Source organism: Ovis aries, chromosome 15 (genome assembly GCF_016772045.2).
Source record: "Ovis aries strain OAR_USU_Benz2616 breed Rambouillet chromosome 15, ARS-UI_Ramb_v3.0, whole genome shotgun sequence".
NCBI lineage: Eukaryota > Metazoa > Chordata > Mammalia > Artiodactyla > Bovidae > Ovis > Ovis aries.
Window position 1 is genome coordinate 54,046,094 of NC_056068.1, and position 19,919 is coordinate 54,066,012.

At 37.9% G+C, this 19,919-nt stretch overlaps 1 protein-coding gene across 6 annotated transcripts in view; it reads left to right on the forward strand.

The window, feature by feature from the left end:
• The window catches only part of UVRAG (UV radiation resistance associated), a 321,480-nt gene that overhangs the window by 48,090 nt on the left and 253,471 nt on the right, over positions 1-19,919 (forward strand). For all 6 annotated transcript variants that reach the window (XM_027979551.2, XM_060399449.1, XM_042233269.2 and 3 more), the window contains 2 exons: positions 11,614-11,775; positions 15,528-15,602. In XM_027979551.2, the coding sequence (XP_027835352.1) occupies positions 11,614-11,775; positions 15,528-15,602 (237 nt within the window). The remainder of the gene's footprint in view (positions 1-11,613; positions 11,776-15,527; positions 15,603-19,919) is intronic.

The following is a 19,919-nucleotide window of genomic DNA, read 5'->3' on the forward strand; positions in this document are numbered from 1 at the left end:
CCTGAGATATTTTTAAATCTTTGGGAAAAAATTGACTGGACAATAGAAATATTTTTTATGAGTTACTGGCCTGAGGGGTTGTCACAGAAGTGTATGTTCTAATTGAACTGAGTTAACATTTCATTTTTGTGTGTGAGAGAGAGAGAGAGAGAGAGAGAGAGAGAGAAGGGAGTTGGATCCTCTTGCTTAGCCATCTTATACTACTTTGTGTTAGACTCCATCATCATGCAGTTGTAAGACCAGGGAAGAACAGGCTTCTTTGGGAACATGTAGGAATGTCATTTATCTTAGTTTGGTGAGGGGGGTCAGGAGAGGCCTCTTACAATAAGGGATTCCTAAGTTGAGACATGAAGGATGAATAAAGGTGAATGAGACAAAGGAGAGAGAGTTTTGGGCTGGGTAATAATTACTGCTTATGAATTTAGTATGCCATTCCTGAGAGTTATCTTGTATGTTTTGGGGAAGTTGGAGCAGCTTTTATGAATTCTTAGTTGTGTTTCTTGTGACTGTAATTTGTTTTTGAGTGATAAAATAGTGACATCTTGTTTGTGTTTTGAAACCTTTCTGTATATGTGTTCCTTTAATAAATATCAGTTGGACAGTGTTTTAGAGAAATTGCCCAGGTAATAAATAATAATTTTAGATTCTCCTGGAGGTGAATTTTTCAAAGCTATAAATATCCTAATATTCTGCCACTGTACTTTCAGTGAATAAGATATAGGTCCCTAAATGATGTTAGTACTTGAATAATTTGTTCCATCTAGACATGGGCTTATATGTATAGGTTAAATGTAGAAAATCATCTAGATCTTTACAATGACATTATTAGGCAGTGGAGTCTTTAATATGTGGCAGACCATATCTGTATCTGAGTGGACCAGCTCAGAAATGATTGGTTGTTGCCTGGCAGCTATTCTATAAAATTATAAAGGAAGGTCATTGTAATGAGAAGATTGACAGTAGTTCTATATTAATGTTCTTTTGGTTTAAAATGTTGATTCAGGCCATCTATTCAGCCACAGAAACAACTTCAAAAGACTACTGTCTTTTCCAAAGACTTTTAATTAGTTTTGGAATAAAGTATTCTTTGTGCCCATCATCCCACCCCTTAAATGTGGTCCTTCATATTTAAGGGCCATACATTCACGAGGTCTTTTTTTTTTTTTTTTTCCCATTTTGGAAAGGGGTGTTTATTTCATTCTTTTTCTGCTGAGAATTTGAAATTACACTATTTCATATTCCAGAGCACATGGAGTTTAGTTGAGAGATGACCTTACACATAGGGGAGTAAATGGCTGTCTTTTCAGGTGGTTAATCCTCCAACTCCTGTCTTCAGGCTTTAGGACCCAAAATGACATCAGGAAGAGATAGCTTTGTTTTTATCTCTGTAGGTACCTCCTTGTAAGATGCAGTACCTACTAAAGCTGAAAACATCTATGATTCAGCACCTAGTTCACTCTTATGTAGATACCTAACAGAAACAGACACATACTTGCCAAAGGACACATAAATACAGAATTGATAAATAATTTGTATGAATCTCACTAATATGCTAAGCAAAAGAGCATATGCCATATAAAAGTTCAGTAGCAAGCAGGTATTTTTTCCATTATTGAATGGAAGATGCTGTATTTTTTCCATTATTGAACCTTTGAAAATTTTTGTCTTATTAGTTTGTATTGCGATACAGCACACATTCCAGTAAAGGGCATAGCTTGGTGACTTTTCACAGGGAACTGCTGCTGCTGCTGCTAAGTCACTTCAGTCATGTCCGACTCTGTGTGACCCCATAGACGGCAGCCCACCAGGCTCCCCCCTCCCTGGGATTCTCCAGGCAAGAACACTGGAGTGGGTTGCCATTTCCTTCTCCACTGCATGAAAGTGGAAAGTGAAAGTGAAGTCGCCTAGTCGTGTCCGACTCTTTGCGACCCCATGGACTGCAGCCCACCAGGCTCCCCCTGTCCGTGGGATTTTTCCAGGCAAGAGTACTGGAGTGGGTGCCATTGCCATGTAACCAGATTAAGAACAACAGCATTATTTTGTGTTCTCCCTCTAGTTACTACTTCCTTCCAAAGACCACCACTATCCTGACTTCTAGGTTAGTCCTGCTTGCTACTGAACTTTTATATGGCCCATACCCTTTTGCTTGGCATATTAGTGAGATTCATACAAATTATTTATTAATTCTGTATGTACGTGTCCTTCGGCAAGTATGTGTCCCTGTTAGGTATCTACGTAAGAGTGGAACTAAATGCTGAATCATAGGTGTTTTCAGCTTTAGTAGGTACTGCCAGATAGCTTTCCAAAGTCGCTTGTACCTGTTACATCCATACCAGCAGTGTGAAGTTTTTAGTTGCTCCACATTCTTGCCCAAACTTGTTATTGTTTTGACAATTTGAGCCATTCTGGTGGGCTAGTGGTATTATATTGTGGTTTTAATTTACATTTCCTCATGTATTATTCTAATTGATCACCTTTTCTAGTGTTTATTGGTCATCTTGACATTCTTTTTCCTCAGTTTATATTTTTATGAAGTGCCTGCTCTGCAGAAACAGTGCCAGTTAGTGTCAATTAAAAATAAACACATTCTGTGCAAGAATTTGGATTTTTTTAAAAAAATATGTTTATGAGATCTATTCTTAGACTATCTATTTGATAGTTTAAGTAGTCTTTTCTTCACGTTTCCTGTTTTTGATTATCTCGAGTTTTGTGCAGTTGGTTTGTTGAATTCTACTGTATTCTGTGGTTTCACTCGTGCCTGTGAGTATGTCGCCCTTTTGTTGTTTGAGCTCAATGTGGAGGACTTCTCGTAGACCTGAGTGACACCTGGGTCTGGGCTTTGGATTATGTTCTTGTCTCCCTTTAAGACTACCCAAACCAACGCTTCAAGTTTATATACGTTGGCAAATTCCTTTAAGGGAAATGTCCTCTAGATTTACATTTATTTCTTTGAGTTCTAGCTTTCCTTTTTGGCTTGGAAAATCTTTAGTGATGATGGTGGTTATATTTTAGCCAACATTTTTAATTGGTTTCAGAGGGAGGACCATCTAGCTTGCCATTATCAAAAATGGATGGTTGCCTTCCATTCATTCCTTGGGTCATGTGTGAAATCTGATCTTGCTATTTCATAGTAACTCATCTGTTTTACTCAAAATATTTTTGTCTTTCTTTATTGCCTATATTTTCAATAAATTTATCTAAGCATAAACTTTGGCTTCTTAAATAATTGACTACCTTCAAAGAAGGAAATGGCAACCCATTCCAGAATTCTTGCCTGGAGAATCCTATGGACAGAGGAGCCTGGTGGGCTACCGTCCACAGGGTCACAAAGAGTTGGACACGACTGAGTGACTTCATCTTCACTTTCACCTTCAAAGAAGAGTTTACTGGTATCAAATACTTCAGTGTATATTTCCTACAAACAAGGACATCTTATATAATTACATTAAAATTACTAAAATCAGGAAAGTATAACATTGACACAGTGCAGTTAAGCACAATCCTTCATCCTCTACCCCTCAGGTATAGTTGACAAAAATTGTGTGTATTAAGATATGCAACATGACATTTTGGTTTATCTGTACATATATATATATATATATATATATATATATATATATATATGTATATACACACACACACATACACTTATATAGATAAATCTATATATACAGGTATATATATATTGTCTATACATATATATACCTATATACATGTAGTAAAATAATGACCAAAATCAAACTGATTAATATATCTATTACCTCCCATAGTTAACTGTGTGTGTTTTGGTTTTTATTTTTTTGGTAGTGAGAATGCTTAGTACTCTCTTAGCAAATTTTAAGTATACAATATAGTGTTATTAACTTTAGTCACCATGTTGTACATTTGATTTCCAAGATGATTTCATCTTGCAAACCTGAAACTTTGCACCCTTATACACTTTGGCTAACATCTCCCCATTTTGCCCAACCTTCAACCCCTGGCAGCCACCATTATACACCCGTTTTTATGAGTTTGACTTTTAGAGTCCACGTGTAAGTGATATTATGCAGTATTTTACTTTCTGTTTCTGACTTATTTCACTTATCATACTATCCTTCAGGTTCATCCATGCTTTTGCAAATGGCAAGATTTCCTTTTTAAGGCTGAATAATGTTCCGCACATGCATGCATTGCATTTTCATTATTTATTCATCTGTTGATTGATACTTGGGTTGTACATGTATTTGACTATTGTGAATAATGCTGCAGTGAACATGGGAGTGCTTCTATCTCTAAGACTCTTTCATTTCCTTTGAGTATCTACCCAGAAGAGGGATTACTGGATCATATGGTAGTTCTGTTGTAAATTTTTTTAGTTACTTCCATAGTGTTTTCCAAGTGGCTGTACCAATTTAGGTTTCCACCAATTAATTCCTAGTCCTTATTCAGGTGTTGTCACCTCTCCAAGACTCAATCTAGAATCACTTTGTCTTTAGTTGTCATGTTGCTTTATTCTTCAGTTTGGACAGTTCTTTAGCCTTTTTGGGGATGTTCTGACTTCAGCGTTTAGAACCGTCAGTTCAGTCACTCAGTCGTGTCCGCCTCTTTGCGACCCCATGGACTGCAGCATGCCAGGCTTCCCTGTCCATTACCAACTCCTGGAGCTTGCTGAAACTCATGTGCATTGAATTAGATGTCCACCCAACCATCTCATCCTCTGTCGTCCCCTTCTGCTCCTGCCTTCAGTCTTTTCCACCATCTGGGTCTTTTCCTATGAGTCAGTTCTGTGTATCAGGTGGCCAAAGTATTGGAGCTTCAGCTTCACCATCAGTCCTTCCGGTGAATATTCAGGACTGATTTCCTTTAGGATTGATTGATTTTAATCTCCTTGCAGTCCAAGGGACTCTCAGGATTCTTCTTCAACAAAAAAGTGCAAAAGCATCAGTTCTTTGGTGCTTAGTTTTCTTTATGATCCAACTCTCAGATCCATACACAACTACTGAAAAAACCATAGCTTTGACTATTATTGGACCTTTGTTGGTGAAGTAATGTCTCTGCTTTTTAACATGTTGTCTAGGTTTGTCATAGCTTTTCTTCCAAGGAGCAAGCGTCTTTTAATTTCATGGCTGCAGTCGCCATCCACAGTGATTTTGGAGCCCAAGAAAATAAAGTCTCTCACGGTTTCCATTGTTTACGCATCTATTTGTCATGAAGTGATAGGACCAGATGCCATGATCTTAATCTTAGTTTTTTGAATGTTGAGCTTTAAGCCAGCCTTTTCACAATCTTCTTTCACTTTCATCGAGAGACTCTTTAGTTCCTCTTTGCTTTCTGCCATAAGGGTGGTGTCGTCTGCATATCTGAGGTTATTGATATTTCTCCCTGCAACGGTGATTCTGGCTTGTGCTTCATCTAGTTTGGCATTTTGCATGAGGTACTCTGCATATAAATTGAATAAGCAAGGTGACAGTATACAACCTTGACCTACTCCTTTCTCAGTTTGGAAGCAGTCCCTCAGCTTAAAACCATACAGACCAATTATTTTGTGGACTCTTCCAGTTTGCTTGATGTTTCCTCATGATTGGATCCAGGTTATGCATTTTTGGCAGGAGAACTATGCCTGCAGTGCTGCTTTCTTTTCAGTGCTTTGCTTTAAGAGGCACCTGTTGCTGGCTTGTCCCAATTTGTCACCTGATTAAGGGAATTCCTGTCAGGTTTCTCCACTGAGAAGATATAATTTTTCCATTTATAATTAATAAGTAATTTGTTAGGGAGAAACTTTGAGAGTTTTTATATATCCTGCTTCTTATCAACTGTTTGCTTACCAGTTTTAGCATCCATTGGTGATTTTCTAATTTCCATCTTTCCTGTTATTATTTATTAGTTGGCAATTTAACTTTCTCTCCCATTTAATTAATTATTAATCTGTATCATTATGGACTCAAAGATTCTTATTTTATTCAGTGGGTTATAATCTATTACTATAATTTATTTTGATGCTTACATTATCCCGCATTTGGTAAATGAGAGCCCTGTAAATTGATTCCTATGTCCTTTTGATATGTCCACGTCATTGAGTACTTCCTGACATTCTGACTTGAGATATTCCAGACCCATGTTGTACCCTTCCTGCTGTAGCTCTGGAATCAGTTTTCTCCCCAAGGAACCCTTGGTTCTCTTTTTTTTGAAATTGCTAAATAGACAGCAAGATCTGAGCATGCTCACTGTTACTAGTGTGCTCATTACTTCTAGCCTTTCTTAAGGGACTGAGCTAGGAAATCATACTCACATGCACACACACAATATATCTATTGCTCTGTCTTTTAAAAACCATGCATTCAATAGAAAGCCCAGAGATAAATCCACACACATATGGACACCTTATCTTTGACAAAGGAGGCAAGAATATACAATGGAGTAAAGACAATCTCTTTAACAAGTGGTGCTGGGAAAACTGGTCAACCACTTGTAAAAGAATGAAACTAGATCACTTTCTAACACCGCACACAAAAATAAACTCAAAATGGATTAAAGATCTAAATGTAAGATCAGAAACTATAAAACTCCTAGAGGAGAACATAGGCAAAACACTCTCAGACATAAATCACAGCAGGATCCTCTATGATCCACCTCCCAGAATTCTGGAAATAAAAGCAAAAATAAACAAATGGGATCTAATTAAAATTAAAAGCTTCTGCACAACAAAGGAAAATATAAGCAAGGTGAAAAGACAGCCTTCTGAATGGGAGAAAATAATAGCAAATGAAGCAACTGACAAACAACTAATCTCAAAAATATACAAGCAACTTATGCAGCTCAACTCCAGAAAAATAAACGACCCAATCAAAAAATGGGCCAAAGAACTAAATAGACATTTCTCCAAAGAAGACATACGGATGGCTAACAAACACATGAAAAGATGCTCAACATCACTCATTATTAGAGAAATGCAAATCAAAACCACAATGAGGTACCACTTCACACCAGTCAGAATGGCTGCGATCCAAAAATCTGCAAGCAATAAATGCTGGAGAGGGTGTGGAGAAAAGGGAACCCTCCTACACTGTTGGTGGGAATGCAAACTAGTACAGCCACTATGGAGAACAGTGTGGAGATTCCTTAAAAAATTGCAAATAGAACTACCTTATGACCCAGCAATCCCACTGCTGGGCATACACACCGAGGAAACCAGAATTGAAAGAGACACATGTACCCCAATGTTCATCGCAGCACTGTTTATAATAGCCAGGACATGGAAACAACCTAGATGTCCATCAGCAGATGAATGGATAAGAAAGCTGTGGTACATATACACAATGGAGTATTACTCAGCCGTTAAAAAGAATTCATTTGAATCAGTTCTGATGAGATGGATGAAACTGGAGCCGATTATACAGAGTGAAGTAAGCCAGAAAGAAAAACACCAATACAGTATACTAACACATATATATGGAATTTAGGAAGATGGCAATGACGACCCTGTATGCAAGACAGGGAAAGAGACACAGATGTGTATAACGGACTTTTGGACTCAGAGGGAGAGGGAGAGGGTGGGATGATTTGGGAGAATGACATTCTAACATGTATACTATCATGTGAATTGAATCGATGACCCAGAAAGATGTTATGGGGAGGGAGGTGGGAGGGGGGTTCATGTTTGGGAATGCATGTAAGAATTAAAGATTTTAAAATTTAAAAAATAAAAAACTAAAAAAAAAATAAAAATAAAAAAATAAAAACCATGCATTCATACCAATATCTCCAATTTCAGTCCAGCTGAACTCTCAATTCATTTGTCACTCCATTCTCTGACAGTGAAAAACCTGGCTTCCACTGACCTCCACATCTTTGCTCATGCTTAGAATTCACAAAAAGTGTCCTCAGAGTTACTAATCCTTACCACTGTAAGAAGCAAACCTATACTTTGGAGTTCAGAGTCTATTTCCTTAAGTAAAAGTCATATACAGTGAATTGCACAAATTTTAACTATTTTGTTTGCTGAGTTTTGGTAAGTGCATACCTACGTTGTCAAGATATATATATTTCCTGTCATTCCAGAAAGTTCTCTTGTGCCTAGAAACCCATCTTCCCCACAAGAGGAAATCATTTGTCACCACAGATTTGTTTTACTTGTTTTAGAACTTCATATAAATGAAATCATCATAGACTATATATTTTTTCATATTGTTTTACATTCTTGCCTTGTCTTTTCAGCTGTACTTCTTTGCATTACTTTTTAAATCATTACTTTAGGATTGCTGTATGTACTTTTAACTACTTCAGGTAAACAGGAGAACCTTGCAACAGGATAGTTCCAGTCATCTGCCTTCTCTAATTTGTGCTGTTACATTAGTATATATGAATCTATACACGTTATAAAACTCTTTATACAGTTGTAACTTTTACTTTAAACAGTCATATATGATATAAATAAAATAAGAAAAATAGATAGCCTTTTATATTTACTCACTCTTTACCATTGCCAGTGCTTTTTATTCCTTCTTAGCCAAGTTTCTGTCTGGTGTCATTTTTCTTCAGTGTGAAGAATTTTTTTGAGCAATTTTTGTAGTACAGGTCTGCCTACTTATTCCTAGACCTTAATGTTCATCTCCATATTTAAATGAAATTCTACCCCTATTTGGGCTTCCCTGGTAGCTCAGCTGGTAAAGAATCTGCCTGCAATGAAGGAGACCCCAGTTCAATTCCTGGGTCGGGAAGATTCCTGGAGAAGGGATAGGCTACCCACTCCAGTATTCTTGGGCTTCCCTGGTGGCTCAGATGGTAAAGACCCCGCCTGCAATGCAGGAGACCTGGGTTCAGCCCCTGGGTTGGGAAGATCCCCTGGAGGAGGGCATGGCAACCCACTCCAGTATTCTTGCCTGGAGAATCCCCACAGAGGAGCCTGACGGGTTGTAGTCCATGGGATCACAGAGTTGGACACATTGAGCGACTAAGCACACTACCCCTATTTAGCAGGGTTGCTAAAACAATTTTGGTGGGATAGAGACAGGGTGGGGGTCATATTAGAATGGAGTTTTAATGATCTTAGGTTGAAATTCATGGGTGCTAGGGAATCCATATAAAACTGCACAGCAAGCTTATTGTGTTATCATCATGCTATTTATTGATAATCTTTTGGTGTCCTCAGACATCCATTTTGGTTAAGTAAGCATTCATTCACTCACTCAGCAAATATTTATTGAGCACATACCAGGTACTTTTCAAACTTTGGGGATCTTGTGGTAAACAAATCGAGCAATGTTCCTGTCTACCAGAGCTTTTATTTTAGTACAGGGAAATCAGAAAATAAAAATCTACAAGCAAAATACATACAAGTGAAAAAGATCAGACATAAACACCATGAAACTAGAAGTCATGTTCCCTCTCCTGAAATGTCAGCAGTTAAATTCACAAAAACACATACATCAGTATATCCCCTAAACCAAAAATACTGCTCTTGTCCCCTCCCCACTTTGGTCAGGAAAATGTCACAAAGCAAAGATTAGTTACCCTTATATGAGGGCTTTTTGATTTACTGATTTATATAATATGAAAATTGATAATTTAATGAGATTAATTAGAGTTATATTCAGTAATGAGAGCCCTAACAGTTAAAGTAGGGGAAATAGCAAATCAAAACTACAGTGAGATATCATCTCATGCCAGTCAGAATGGCCATCATCAAAAAATCTACAAACAATGAATGCTGGAGTGGGTGTGGACAAAGGGGACCCTCTTGTATTGTTAGTGGGAAAGTAAATTGATACAACCACTATAGAGAACAGTATGGAGATTCCTTAAAAAAAAACTAGGAATAAAACTACTATATGACCCAACAGTTCCACTGCTGGTCATATACCCTGTGCTGTGTGCACTTAGTTGCTGAGTTGTCTCCAACTGTTTGCAACCCTGTGTACTGCAGCCCGCTAGGCTGCTCTGTTCATGGGGATTCTCCAGGCAAGAACACTGGAGTAGGTTGCCATGCCCTCCTCCAGGGGATCTTCCCAACCCAGGGACTGAACCCAGGTCTCCTGCATTGCAGGCGGGGTCTTTACCATCTGAGCCACCAGGGAAGCCCAAGAATACTGGAGTGGGTAGCGTATCCTTTCGCTAGGGTATATTCCCGACCCAGGAATTGAACCAGGATCTCCTGCATTGCAGGTGGATTCTTTAAAAAGACACATTACCCCAGTGTTCATTGCAGCACTATTTCCAGTAGCTAGGACATGAAGGCAACATAGATGTCCATCACCAGATGAATGGATAAGGAAGTTGTGATACATCTATACAGTGGAATATTACTCAGTCACAAAAAGGAACACATCCGAGTTAATTCTAATGAGGTGGATGAACCTAGATCCTATTACATATAGTGAAATAAATCAGAAAAGCAGATATCCTATATTAATATGTATATATATAGAAAGATGGTACTGATGAACCTATTTGCAGGAGAGCAGTGGAGACACAGACATAGAAAATAGACTTGTGGACACAGTGGGGGAAAGAGAGGGAGGGATGAATTGAAAGAGTAACACTGAAACACTGCCATGTGTAAAATAGGTAGTGGGAATTTGCTGTATGAGGCAAGGAGCCCAAACCCAGTGCTCAGTGATAACCAAAAGCAGGGTGGGTTGGTGTGGGAGGTGGGAGGGAGGCTCAAGAGGGAGGGGACATGTGCATACCTCCGGCTGATTCATGTTGATGTGTGGCAGAAACCTAACACAATATTGTAAAGCAATTATCCTCCACATAAAAATTGAAAAAAGAATTTTTAAAAAGTAGGGAAATAATTGAAAGTAAGTAATTGATGCATTGTAGTTCATGTCTATTGATAATATTAAAGTCCCTTAATTTTTTCCCTTTTCAGAGAATGTTTCAACTATCTGAATGGAAAACAAACTTCTTTCGGAGCATAAAGTTGACCTTGTCTTTTTTAAGCTTAAAACCTCTCAATGTCCCCACATCTTGTACACAGTAAACTACCTGTTCAGCATGAAGTCTCCTGTTGATCTCTCCAGCTTTGCATCCGGCCACTCTTGTGTTGTGTGTTCTAGCAGTTCCCTTAGTTGCTTGACCACACTGTACTATTTCACACCTCTGAGCCCTTATTTTGCTGGGGAATTCCCTGTTTCAACCTGGTGAAATATTATTTGTCCTGTAAAAGCCAAGCTTCATGGTCTGCGTGCCCTCTTTCCCCCCGTTCCTTCATAGTTTATTAATCCCTCCTGTGCCACTTTGTAATCTTTTGAATATTGGACTTTTCATGAAACTGTGTAATTATTTAAAGAGACGTTCAAATCCAGCAATAAGTTGGAGGTATTTTGAGGGCATTGTTTATATGTTGTTTCTTAATTATTGTTATTGTGTGGAATAAATAAATGAATTACCATAGGAAGCCATGTTAATTAGATACTAGAATATATGCTCTTTCTAGTGACTATAATGAATAAGCAGAGAAATTGAAAAGAGTCAGTATCACTCTCTTCCTATTAATTGGAATGTCTTCTTCACTTAAGTTTGCAATGTAATATATTAGTTCTTTTGGTTAAAAAAAATGATATACAACCTAACTGAAATAACCTAAACATTTAGGGTCTTCCTAAAGCAGGTTTTCATTTCCATTAACAGAATCCAACATGGCGGAGTCTTGATTTTGGAATAATTCCAGACCGTCTGGATACATCTGTGTCTTGTTTTGTGGTGAAGATATGGGGTGGAAAGGAGGACATCTACCAGCTGTTGATTGAATGGAAAGTCTGTTTGGACGGGCTGAAATACCTGGGTCAGCAGGTAATTTTTAGACTGTCAGTTTCAAGTAGTTGTCCTCTCCAAAGAAACCGTCTAGCTTTTTTTTGTTGAATTGTCAGATTCTATATTTCCCGTTAATAAACCTTTTATGATTGTTTACTTAATTACAAAAATTTGAGTCATTGAGAAGTTTAAAAAATAACTGAAAACATTTGTGAAGAACTGCCTTAAGCTGCTAATTTAAGAGGATTTTGAGTGGGGTGGGCAGTAGGAAAGAATATGCTTTCTTATAGAACTCTGCTTCTTCTGTCCTGCTGGATATTTCCCCTAGAATCTGAAAAATAAGTTGAAAATAAACACCTCTCTTATGACCAATAGAGCAGGATTTTTCCAAGAATAAGAGGAGCTACTATTTGTTGAACACAGGAATGAAAAATGCCTGGCTTATCTACTGCTACCCATTCCCCATGACTGATGTAGCTGACTGAGCTATCTGAGCTCAGAAGTAGTTGTGCAGTCTTTTCTAACACAGTGTTCCAGAATGCACCTAGCAATATGCCAGAATTGCATATGAAATGAAACCTATTTGCCATTCCCAGACATAAGTAACTGCAATTAATGTTTTTGACAACCTTATGAAAGCTGATATTATTGCCCATAGTTTCCTGATGGGAAAATTGAGCCTCAGAGAGTTTAAGAAACTGATCAAGATCACACTGATAGGTGGAGCTGGAATTTATATGAGGCCTGGTTGACTTTAAAATTCTTTCTCTTTCTGCTGTACTACACTGCTGTATATATGTAGTCCTTAGTAACCACTCATCCCACATTGGAATAAATGCCGTTTCTATTTTGTGATACCTGTGTGACTACTGATAAAGGCAATGCTAAAATGTTAGTCATATCTGCAAACATCTTTCATATTTCTTAATATTTATTCAGTATATACCATCTGGTATGTTTCTCTTAGACAGTTCTCTCTGTATATATTTTTCAGGTTAAAAAAAAAAACTGCCCTTATTTTGCACACCATAGTTTATTTTGTGTTCTTGGATAGAGAGACCAGAACAATGCATGCAATAAATATTATCCTTTACTAAATTCTAACCTGCTCCAAATTCTGTTTTATCTTTATATTTTTTTCTTCTGTTTTAGGTCTGATCTTAATTAAAACTCATGAAGTAATGGCTTTGGCTTAGGGTCATTCTTTTAGTCCCAAATGCTTGTTGCCTTTAGCCTGGCTAAAGGCACTGGGGCACGTACTCTGTCTTCCTACATGCTGTAGTTGGCTCTTTGTGCATAGACCCTATGCACAATGATGCTAAGCACTTGTTTACATTTTGTATGGGGTGGTGCTTCTTAACATTAGAATTGCAGAGCTATAGGCTTGTGGCGAAGTCTTGTTTTGGCCAGAGAAGATGGCCTTCATCGTGTTTTTCAGTTCATACATTCCTTAGTTGGTTGTCTTCTTAAAATACCCAAATGTACTTAGGTCTAACTTACCCTACTTTCAGAGAGTTAGCATTCATGTATCCTCTTACAAAGTTGGTATAGCAGAGAACAAAAGAAAGGGAAAACATTTTTCTAAGCCAATTAGACACTTAAAGTCACCTGTGAAATAGATATAACAACATACTACTAAAGATCAGGTATAACAGAGTTACAGATTTTTAGAGGAAAGCGACGCTAAGCTGTATTAGGTTAATAGCCAGAATCACTTAGGTTTATTGATTGGTGATCTGCTTTCTGACAGGTATTGTTCTTAGTGTCAGTGATCCAGAGATGAATAAGATAAATCTGGTTCTTAGGAACTGGTAAACTGATGATAAATACCTGAAAAGAGAGCTACAGGAGTACGTTTAAGAGGTATTTAGACAAGTCTGCATAGGGTCAGGGAGTGAATGACTTTTGAATGAAGTTAGGGTTTTTTTTTTTTAGGTAAAATTTACATACAATCAAATTTATCCTTTTATTGTATACATTTCAATGTGTTTGACAAATGTATGAAGTAAGTAACCACCACTACAGTGAATAATGCTGCTGTGAATAATTAAATATAGGTCTTTATGTTGACATAAGTTTTCATTTCTCTTGAATAAATGGAGTTTCTGGGTCTAATGGTAAGAGCTGTGTTAAATTTGTAAGGAACTGTGAAACTTTTTCCAAAGTAACTGTCATTCTGCGTCCCCATTAGCAATGTATGAAAGTTCCTTACTTTTGTAAGGACTTATTATTGTCAGTCTTTTTAATTTTTACCATTCTGATGGTATCTCATCCTAATTTTGATTTCCCTAATGATGAAATGATGTTTTACATTAAGAAAATGTATATTTGTTCTCAGTCCTCCACCTTTTTCTTTTTGTGTGTGTGAAATGTTTGTTAAGATCAACCGTTGTTAACATTTTGATGCATGTGATTTTAATCTTTTTCCTCTCGAGGTGTATATATGTATAAAATATTTTATGTTTGTAAAATTTTTGTGTTTCTGCTAATCTTGAAACTGATTTCATAGTGCTTTCTCCTTTTCTGTCATAAAATGGGACACTACTTATAGTTTTATTATAGCAGGTCCATCTTTTGGTATCATTATATTCAGTTGAGTAAAGATATAGGCTAACAGGAAGTATGTGATTAATTCTGCTTTAGTAACAGATATGGCAGGTATGGAAGTCAGGTAAATGTTCACAGGAATTTTCTGCTGCTGACTTTGGCCTTTGTATCTCTAGCTAGAGAAAGAAAAGATGAAATGTTCTATTCTGATAGTCTTTGTTCTTTCCCCCACTTGAACCCTCACTTTAATTCCTCATTGTAAAAGCAATTAAAAAACATTTTAGCCACAACTCTTTCTGATCAAGTAATCAAATTTGTTTGTAAAGACTTTATGCTGTTTTGAGCTTTTAAAAATTCTTCTTCAATTTTGAAAGTTTTATTCCTCTATTTTTTAGATGAAGTTTAATTTGAAGTAACACTGACTGAAGCTCAAATCAGTTGTATTTGAAAGAGTAGTTGGCAGAAAATAAGTAGTAGACTTTTAAAGGTTTTGGGGATTGGATATTATCTTTAGACTGTCTTTTTGAAGATAAAAAATAGTGTTAACCTTTTATGTTTTTTCTAGAACTTCATTTTTATTTGAAGCATTGACAGACTAATTTAACTGTTATTTTTTTTAAAGTTTATTCATTTTTTACTGCATTGGGCCTTTGTTGCTGTGCATGGGCTTTTTCTAGCTGCAGCGGCGATTGGGGCCACTCTTTATTATGTTACGGTGCTCGGGTTTCTTGTTGGGGTGGCTATTCTTATTGCACAGCACAGACTCTAGGGTGCACGGGCTTCAGTAGTTGTGGTGCATGGGCTTACTTGCCCCAAGGCATATGGAATTTTTCCAGACCAGGAATTGAACCCGTGTCCTCTGCACTGCAGATGCATTTTTAATCACTGGACCACCAGGGAAGACCTGGATTGTGTTTTCTTTGAGATTAAAGAATGTATAGTATGCCTCTTAATCCCCTGTGCTTAAGGAATTTGCTTTCTGTAACAACCTCAAGAAGTGTTTGTGGAAAATATGTGTGAATGATGGTGCCTGTGATCTCATGAGATGCTTTTGTGAGAACTTTGACTAAAACAGGAAACTCTAAATTGATTATCTTGTCCTTTGATATGCAGTTTGTTTTCTGCTGGCTTGTTAGACATAGCCAATTATTTTTCAACACTGAAGTAGGTCCTGTCATTTTCTAGTCACATTAAAACTTGATTGGAATGAGATGAACTAATAATGTATTTTCCTCCTCTCTTAGATTCATGCCCGCAACCAGAATGAAATAATTTTTGGGCTGAATGATGGCTATTATGGTGCTCCATTTGAACATAAGGTAAGAGGATTTGCGTGATGCTGTGAGTTTTGTTAGTGCAGGTGTGCACTGATACATCAGGCAAAAGCTCTGTGTAAATAGAATCATGTTTTAAGTGTAAGTTTGTTGTTTAGTGTGGCTCCGGGTGAAAACTCATTTTGTAGCTGCACCCATACATCTTTTCTAAGTCCATATTATATTAATTTTCCTAAAAGAAAATCTCAACTGGCTGTTTTCTAACAATTCTTTAGGGGTTAAAGAAGAATGAATAGTGGCTTTTGATTAAATGTAATACAGTTTCAGTAAATGTTTCAGATACCTTTTACAGCTTTGAATAAATTTAAGAATCCTGAGGCAAGTTGTAGTGTAGTCAGTTACATTATAGTCTTTGCTGGCTCTGTATCTAAAGATGATTAGAGAAAGGAGAAGGAATTTATTTTTACTAAGTGCGTACTCTCTGTGGTACCATGTCAGGTGATTCATGTTTTTTATCCTATTTAATTTTGGCCACAAACCAGTGAAATGAGTTTCTACATGATTTCCTTAGTGATCATGTTGTTTCCTGATTCTTGATGATCTGAAATGCTATTGCTAGAATGCTGCGCCCATTCAGTGGCTATTTATGGAGGACGTGCTATACATTGGCTCCTGTGCTCTAAGCGCTCAGGGTACAGTGGTGAGCAGACAGGTTTCCCTGCTGTCATGGAGTGTATGGAGGAGACACACACTGTAAAGTAACCTGACAGGTAACTGTATAAACGTAAATGGTGGCAAGTGCTGCTATAAGAGCGTGTGATGATCTTACCTACTCTAGTGGCTCAAGAAAGGTCTTCGGGACTTGACTTTTAAGGTTACAATCCTGAGGATGAATGGAACTGAACAATGTGGAGAGAGTGAGGGCTGAATAGAGAGAGCATTCTGAGTAGAGTAGGGTAATATTGGAAGGCCATGAAATCCTAGAGGAAGTGGTGAGTTTTAAGGGACTGAAGGAAGGTCTGAGTAATAAGGGAAAATGATACCAGATGTGGCTGGCAAGGTAGTCAGAGACCACATAACAGAACCTTTTAGAAGATTTTATCCTAAGAGCAGTGAAGTGTGTTGAAGGATTTTTACCATGGCAGACGTATAATTGGATTTGTGTTTTAATAATTTCACCAGGGCTTCCCTGGTGGCTCAGACGGTAAAGTGTCTGCCTGCAATGCGCAAGACCCGGGTTCAGTTCCTGGGTCGGGAAGATCCCCTGGAGGAGGGAATGGCAACCCACTCCAGCACTCTTGCCTGGAAAATCCCATGGACGGAGGAGCCTGATAGGCTACAGTACATGGGGTCGCAAAGAGTCGCACACGACTGAGCGACTTCACTTTCACTTTCAGTTTCACTCTGGCTGCTGTAAGGACTGATTTTAGAAGCAGCAAGAATGTATGTGGGAAGACAGTAAGAAGGATCTTACTCATAAGTGTATCAGGTAAGAGATCTGATACTTTGGAACAGGGTTATGGTAGAATAGCAAATAGATTTAGCAAAGTTTTAGGAGGTAAAATCATTAGGACTTGGTTTGAATTTAGGGTAGAGGATAGAGGAAAAAAGAAGGTGTTAAGGATGCCTTTGGGTTTCTGGCTTAGATGAAGTAACCAGATGGGTAAAAGTACCAGGCACTGAGAGAGCTAAGGAACTGGAGGAAGACAGCTTTGTTGGAGGCAAATCGTGAGTTGAGATTTGATCATATAGACTTTGAGAATACCTCAAGATAGCCCTGTGTAGGTTTTAAAGGAGACATTTGGATTATATGAATCTGGAGTTCAGAGGAGAGAAGCAAGATAGAGATATAAATAGTGAAGTATAACAATGGCAAATAGTTACTGAAATCATGAGTTCAGATAAGATAGACCAAGGACAAACAGTACTTAGTGAGAAAAAAGGGACTGAGTAATGGGCCTGAGGATCTCCCACTTTTAAAGGCCAAATATGGGAGGAGATGTTGTAAAAAGTGGCAGAGAAGGAGTGGTGAGAGATGGATGAGGAAAAGGGAGGGAAATCTTTCATGGAATCTCAGGCTAAAGAAAGAGAGGTTTTTGTTTTGGTTTGATTTTGAACCAAACCAAAGACAGCAATTGATGAAATCAGAGAAGTTTAAAGAGACATTCTTTGCTAAAACAAACAAAAAGCAAGATAATAAACATCTCGGAAACAAATGGAATAGAAGCACAAAGAAGTGGGCAGAAGCATTTGATAAAACTGGCTGAAAGATGGGCTTCTCTGGGCAAAGTGACACTAAATGAGCATAAAAGCTGAGACGGGGCTCTCCCTTAACAAAAGGAGGCTGAAAAAAGATATCTTAGGGACACCAGTCATCTGTAAGGATAGTTTTAAAAGGGAAAATCTTAAAAGCTCATAGAGAGAAAGGAAATATTCCCTATAAATTAGACTGACAGCAGACTTCTCATCAGCAACAGTAGATTCAAGAAGAAATGTATCTTCAAAGTGCTGTTAACTGTTAACATACAATTCTGTTTCTGGTAAACATTCAGTAAAGAGTGAGGGTGAAAGAAAGACAATTTTAAGTACCTGAAGACTGAAGGTTTACTGCTTCTAACTATACTGAATGTGGTAGATAAAGAATTGATCCCAAAGGGAAGATGTGGGATATAGCAGCAAGTTATAGCAGAGTGTATGAAAGTGGTAAAACCTTAGTGAATTTGGCTCACTACTGACAAACCAAACAGCACACAAAAACTAATTTATACCATAAATGTAAAACAGATCACCACTGTTGTTCAAAGTGGCCCAGAGCTGGCTAGAACTGCCACCAGTCTGTGGTAAGCCAAGTATAAAAAAGTGAATGTTTTTAAACTTCTGTAGCCATTTGACATTATTGTGCCTTTTTATTGTATTTTATTAAAGTATCAGCTCACAGTGGATTGGAGGAAAAGCAACCGACCCTTCTCCACAGACACTGTGAGGACTCTGTTTGCTCCAGACAACAGTGATAAGGGGAGGGAGGCTCTTGGAAGAGTAAGACTCATTGATTTGTTCGGGAGGAGGCTAGAGATAGTAAACAAGTTTAAAATTTCTTATAATAGCTTGTGGTTAAGTGTGCATGGTAAAAATGTCAAGACACCTACTAAATACTAGAAACAATGTAGATTTTTAATTGGCAGAGGGGAAAAAGGGAATATAAGGAGTAGCAAACTCTGTCAACTTGATAGGAGCCAGAAAAGGAAAACAAAAAAGAAAACAAATAGGAAACAGAAGCATGTGGTACAGTGACAGGAGTAAGTCCAAATACACTTGTAATCACAGTCACTGAATATGGATAGAATATCTGTGGCTGAAATATTTCATGAAGGATTAAAATATTCTAAGGCAGCAAGGCTTTAAGAATGTATGTTCTGTATGGAAGATAGTTACTTGTGAAGCTATCACAAGGAAGCATGTTTTAAAGCAAAAAAACAGTGACTAAAGTTTTTGTTGACCAGTTCTTCAGAATTCCTGTTTTTTTACGTTATCTGTAACCAGAAACATATCTGATGATTATGTTGCTGTTAATTCTTCCTCTGTCCATGTTAAAGTATCTTCAGCCACCATGGTCTAAAGTTCAGTTCAGTTCAGTTCATTTCAGTCGCTCAATCATGTATGACTGTTTGCGATCCCATGAACTATAGCACGCCAGGCCTCCCTGTCCATCACCAACTGCCGGAGTCCACCCAAACCCATGTCCGTTGTGTCGGTGATGCCATCCAAACATCTCATCCTCTGTCATCCCTTTCTCCTCCTGCCCTCAATCTTTCCCAGCATCAGGGTCTTTTCAAATGAGTCAGCTCTCCGCATCAGGTGGCCAAAGTATTGGAGTTTCAGCCTCAACATCAGTCCCTCCAATGAACATCCAGGACTGATCTCCTTTAGGATGGACTGGTTGGATCTCCTGGAAGTCCAAGGGACTCTCAAGAGTCTTCTCCAACACCACAGTTCAAAAGCATCAATTCTTCTGCGCTCAGCTTTCTTTAGAGTCCAACTCTCACATCCATACATGACTACTGGAAAAACCATAGCCTTGACTAGACGGACCTTTGTTGGCAAAGTAATGTCTCTGCTTTTGAATATGCTGTCTAGGTTGGTCATAACTTTCCTTCCAAGGAGTAAGCGTCTTTTAGTTTCATGGCTGCAGTCACCATCTGCAGTGATTTTGGAGCCCAGAAAAATAAAGTCAGCCACTGTCTCCAATGTTTCCCCATCTATTTGCCATGAAGTGATGGGACCGGATGCCATGATCTTAGTTTTCTGAACGTTGAGCTTTAAGCCAACTTTTTCACTCTCCTCTTTCACTTTCATCAAGAGGCT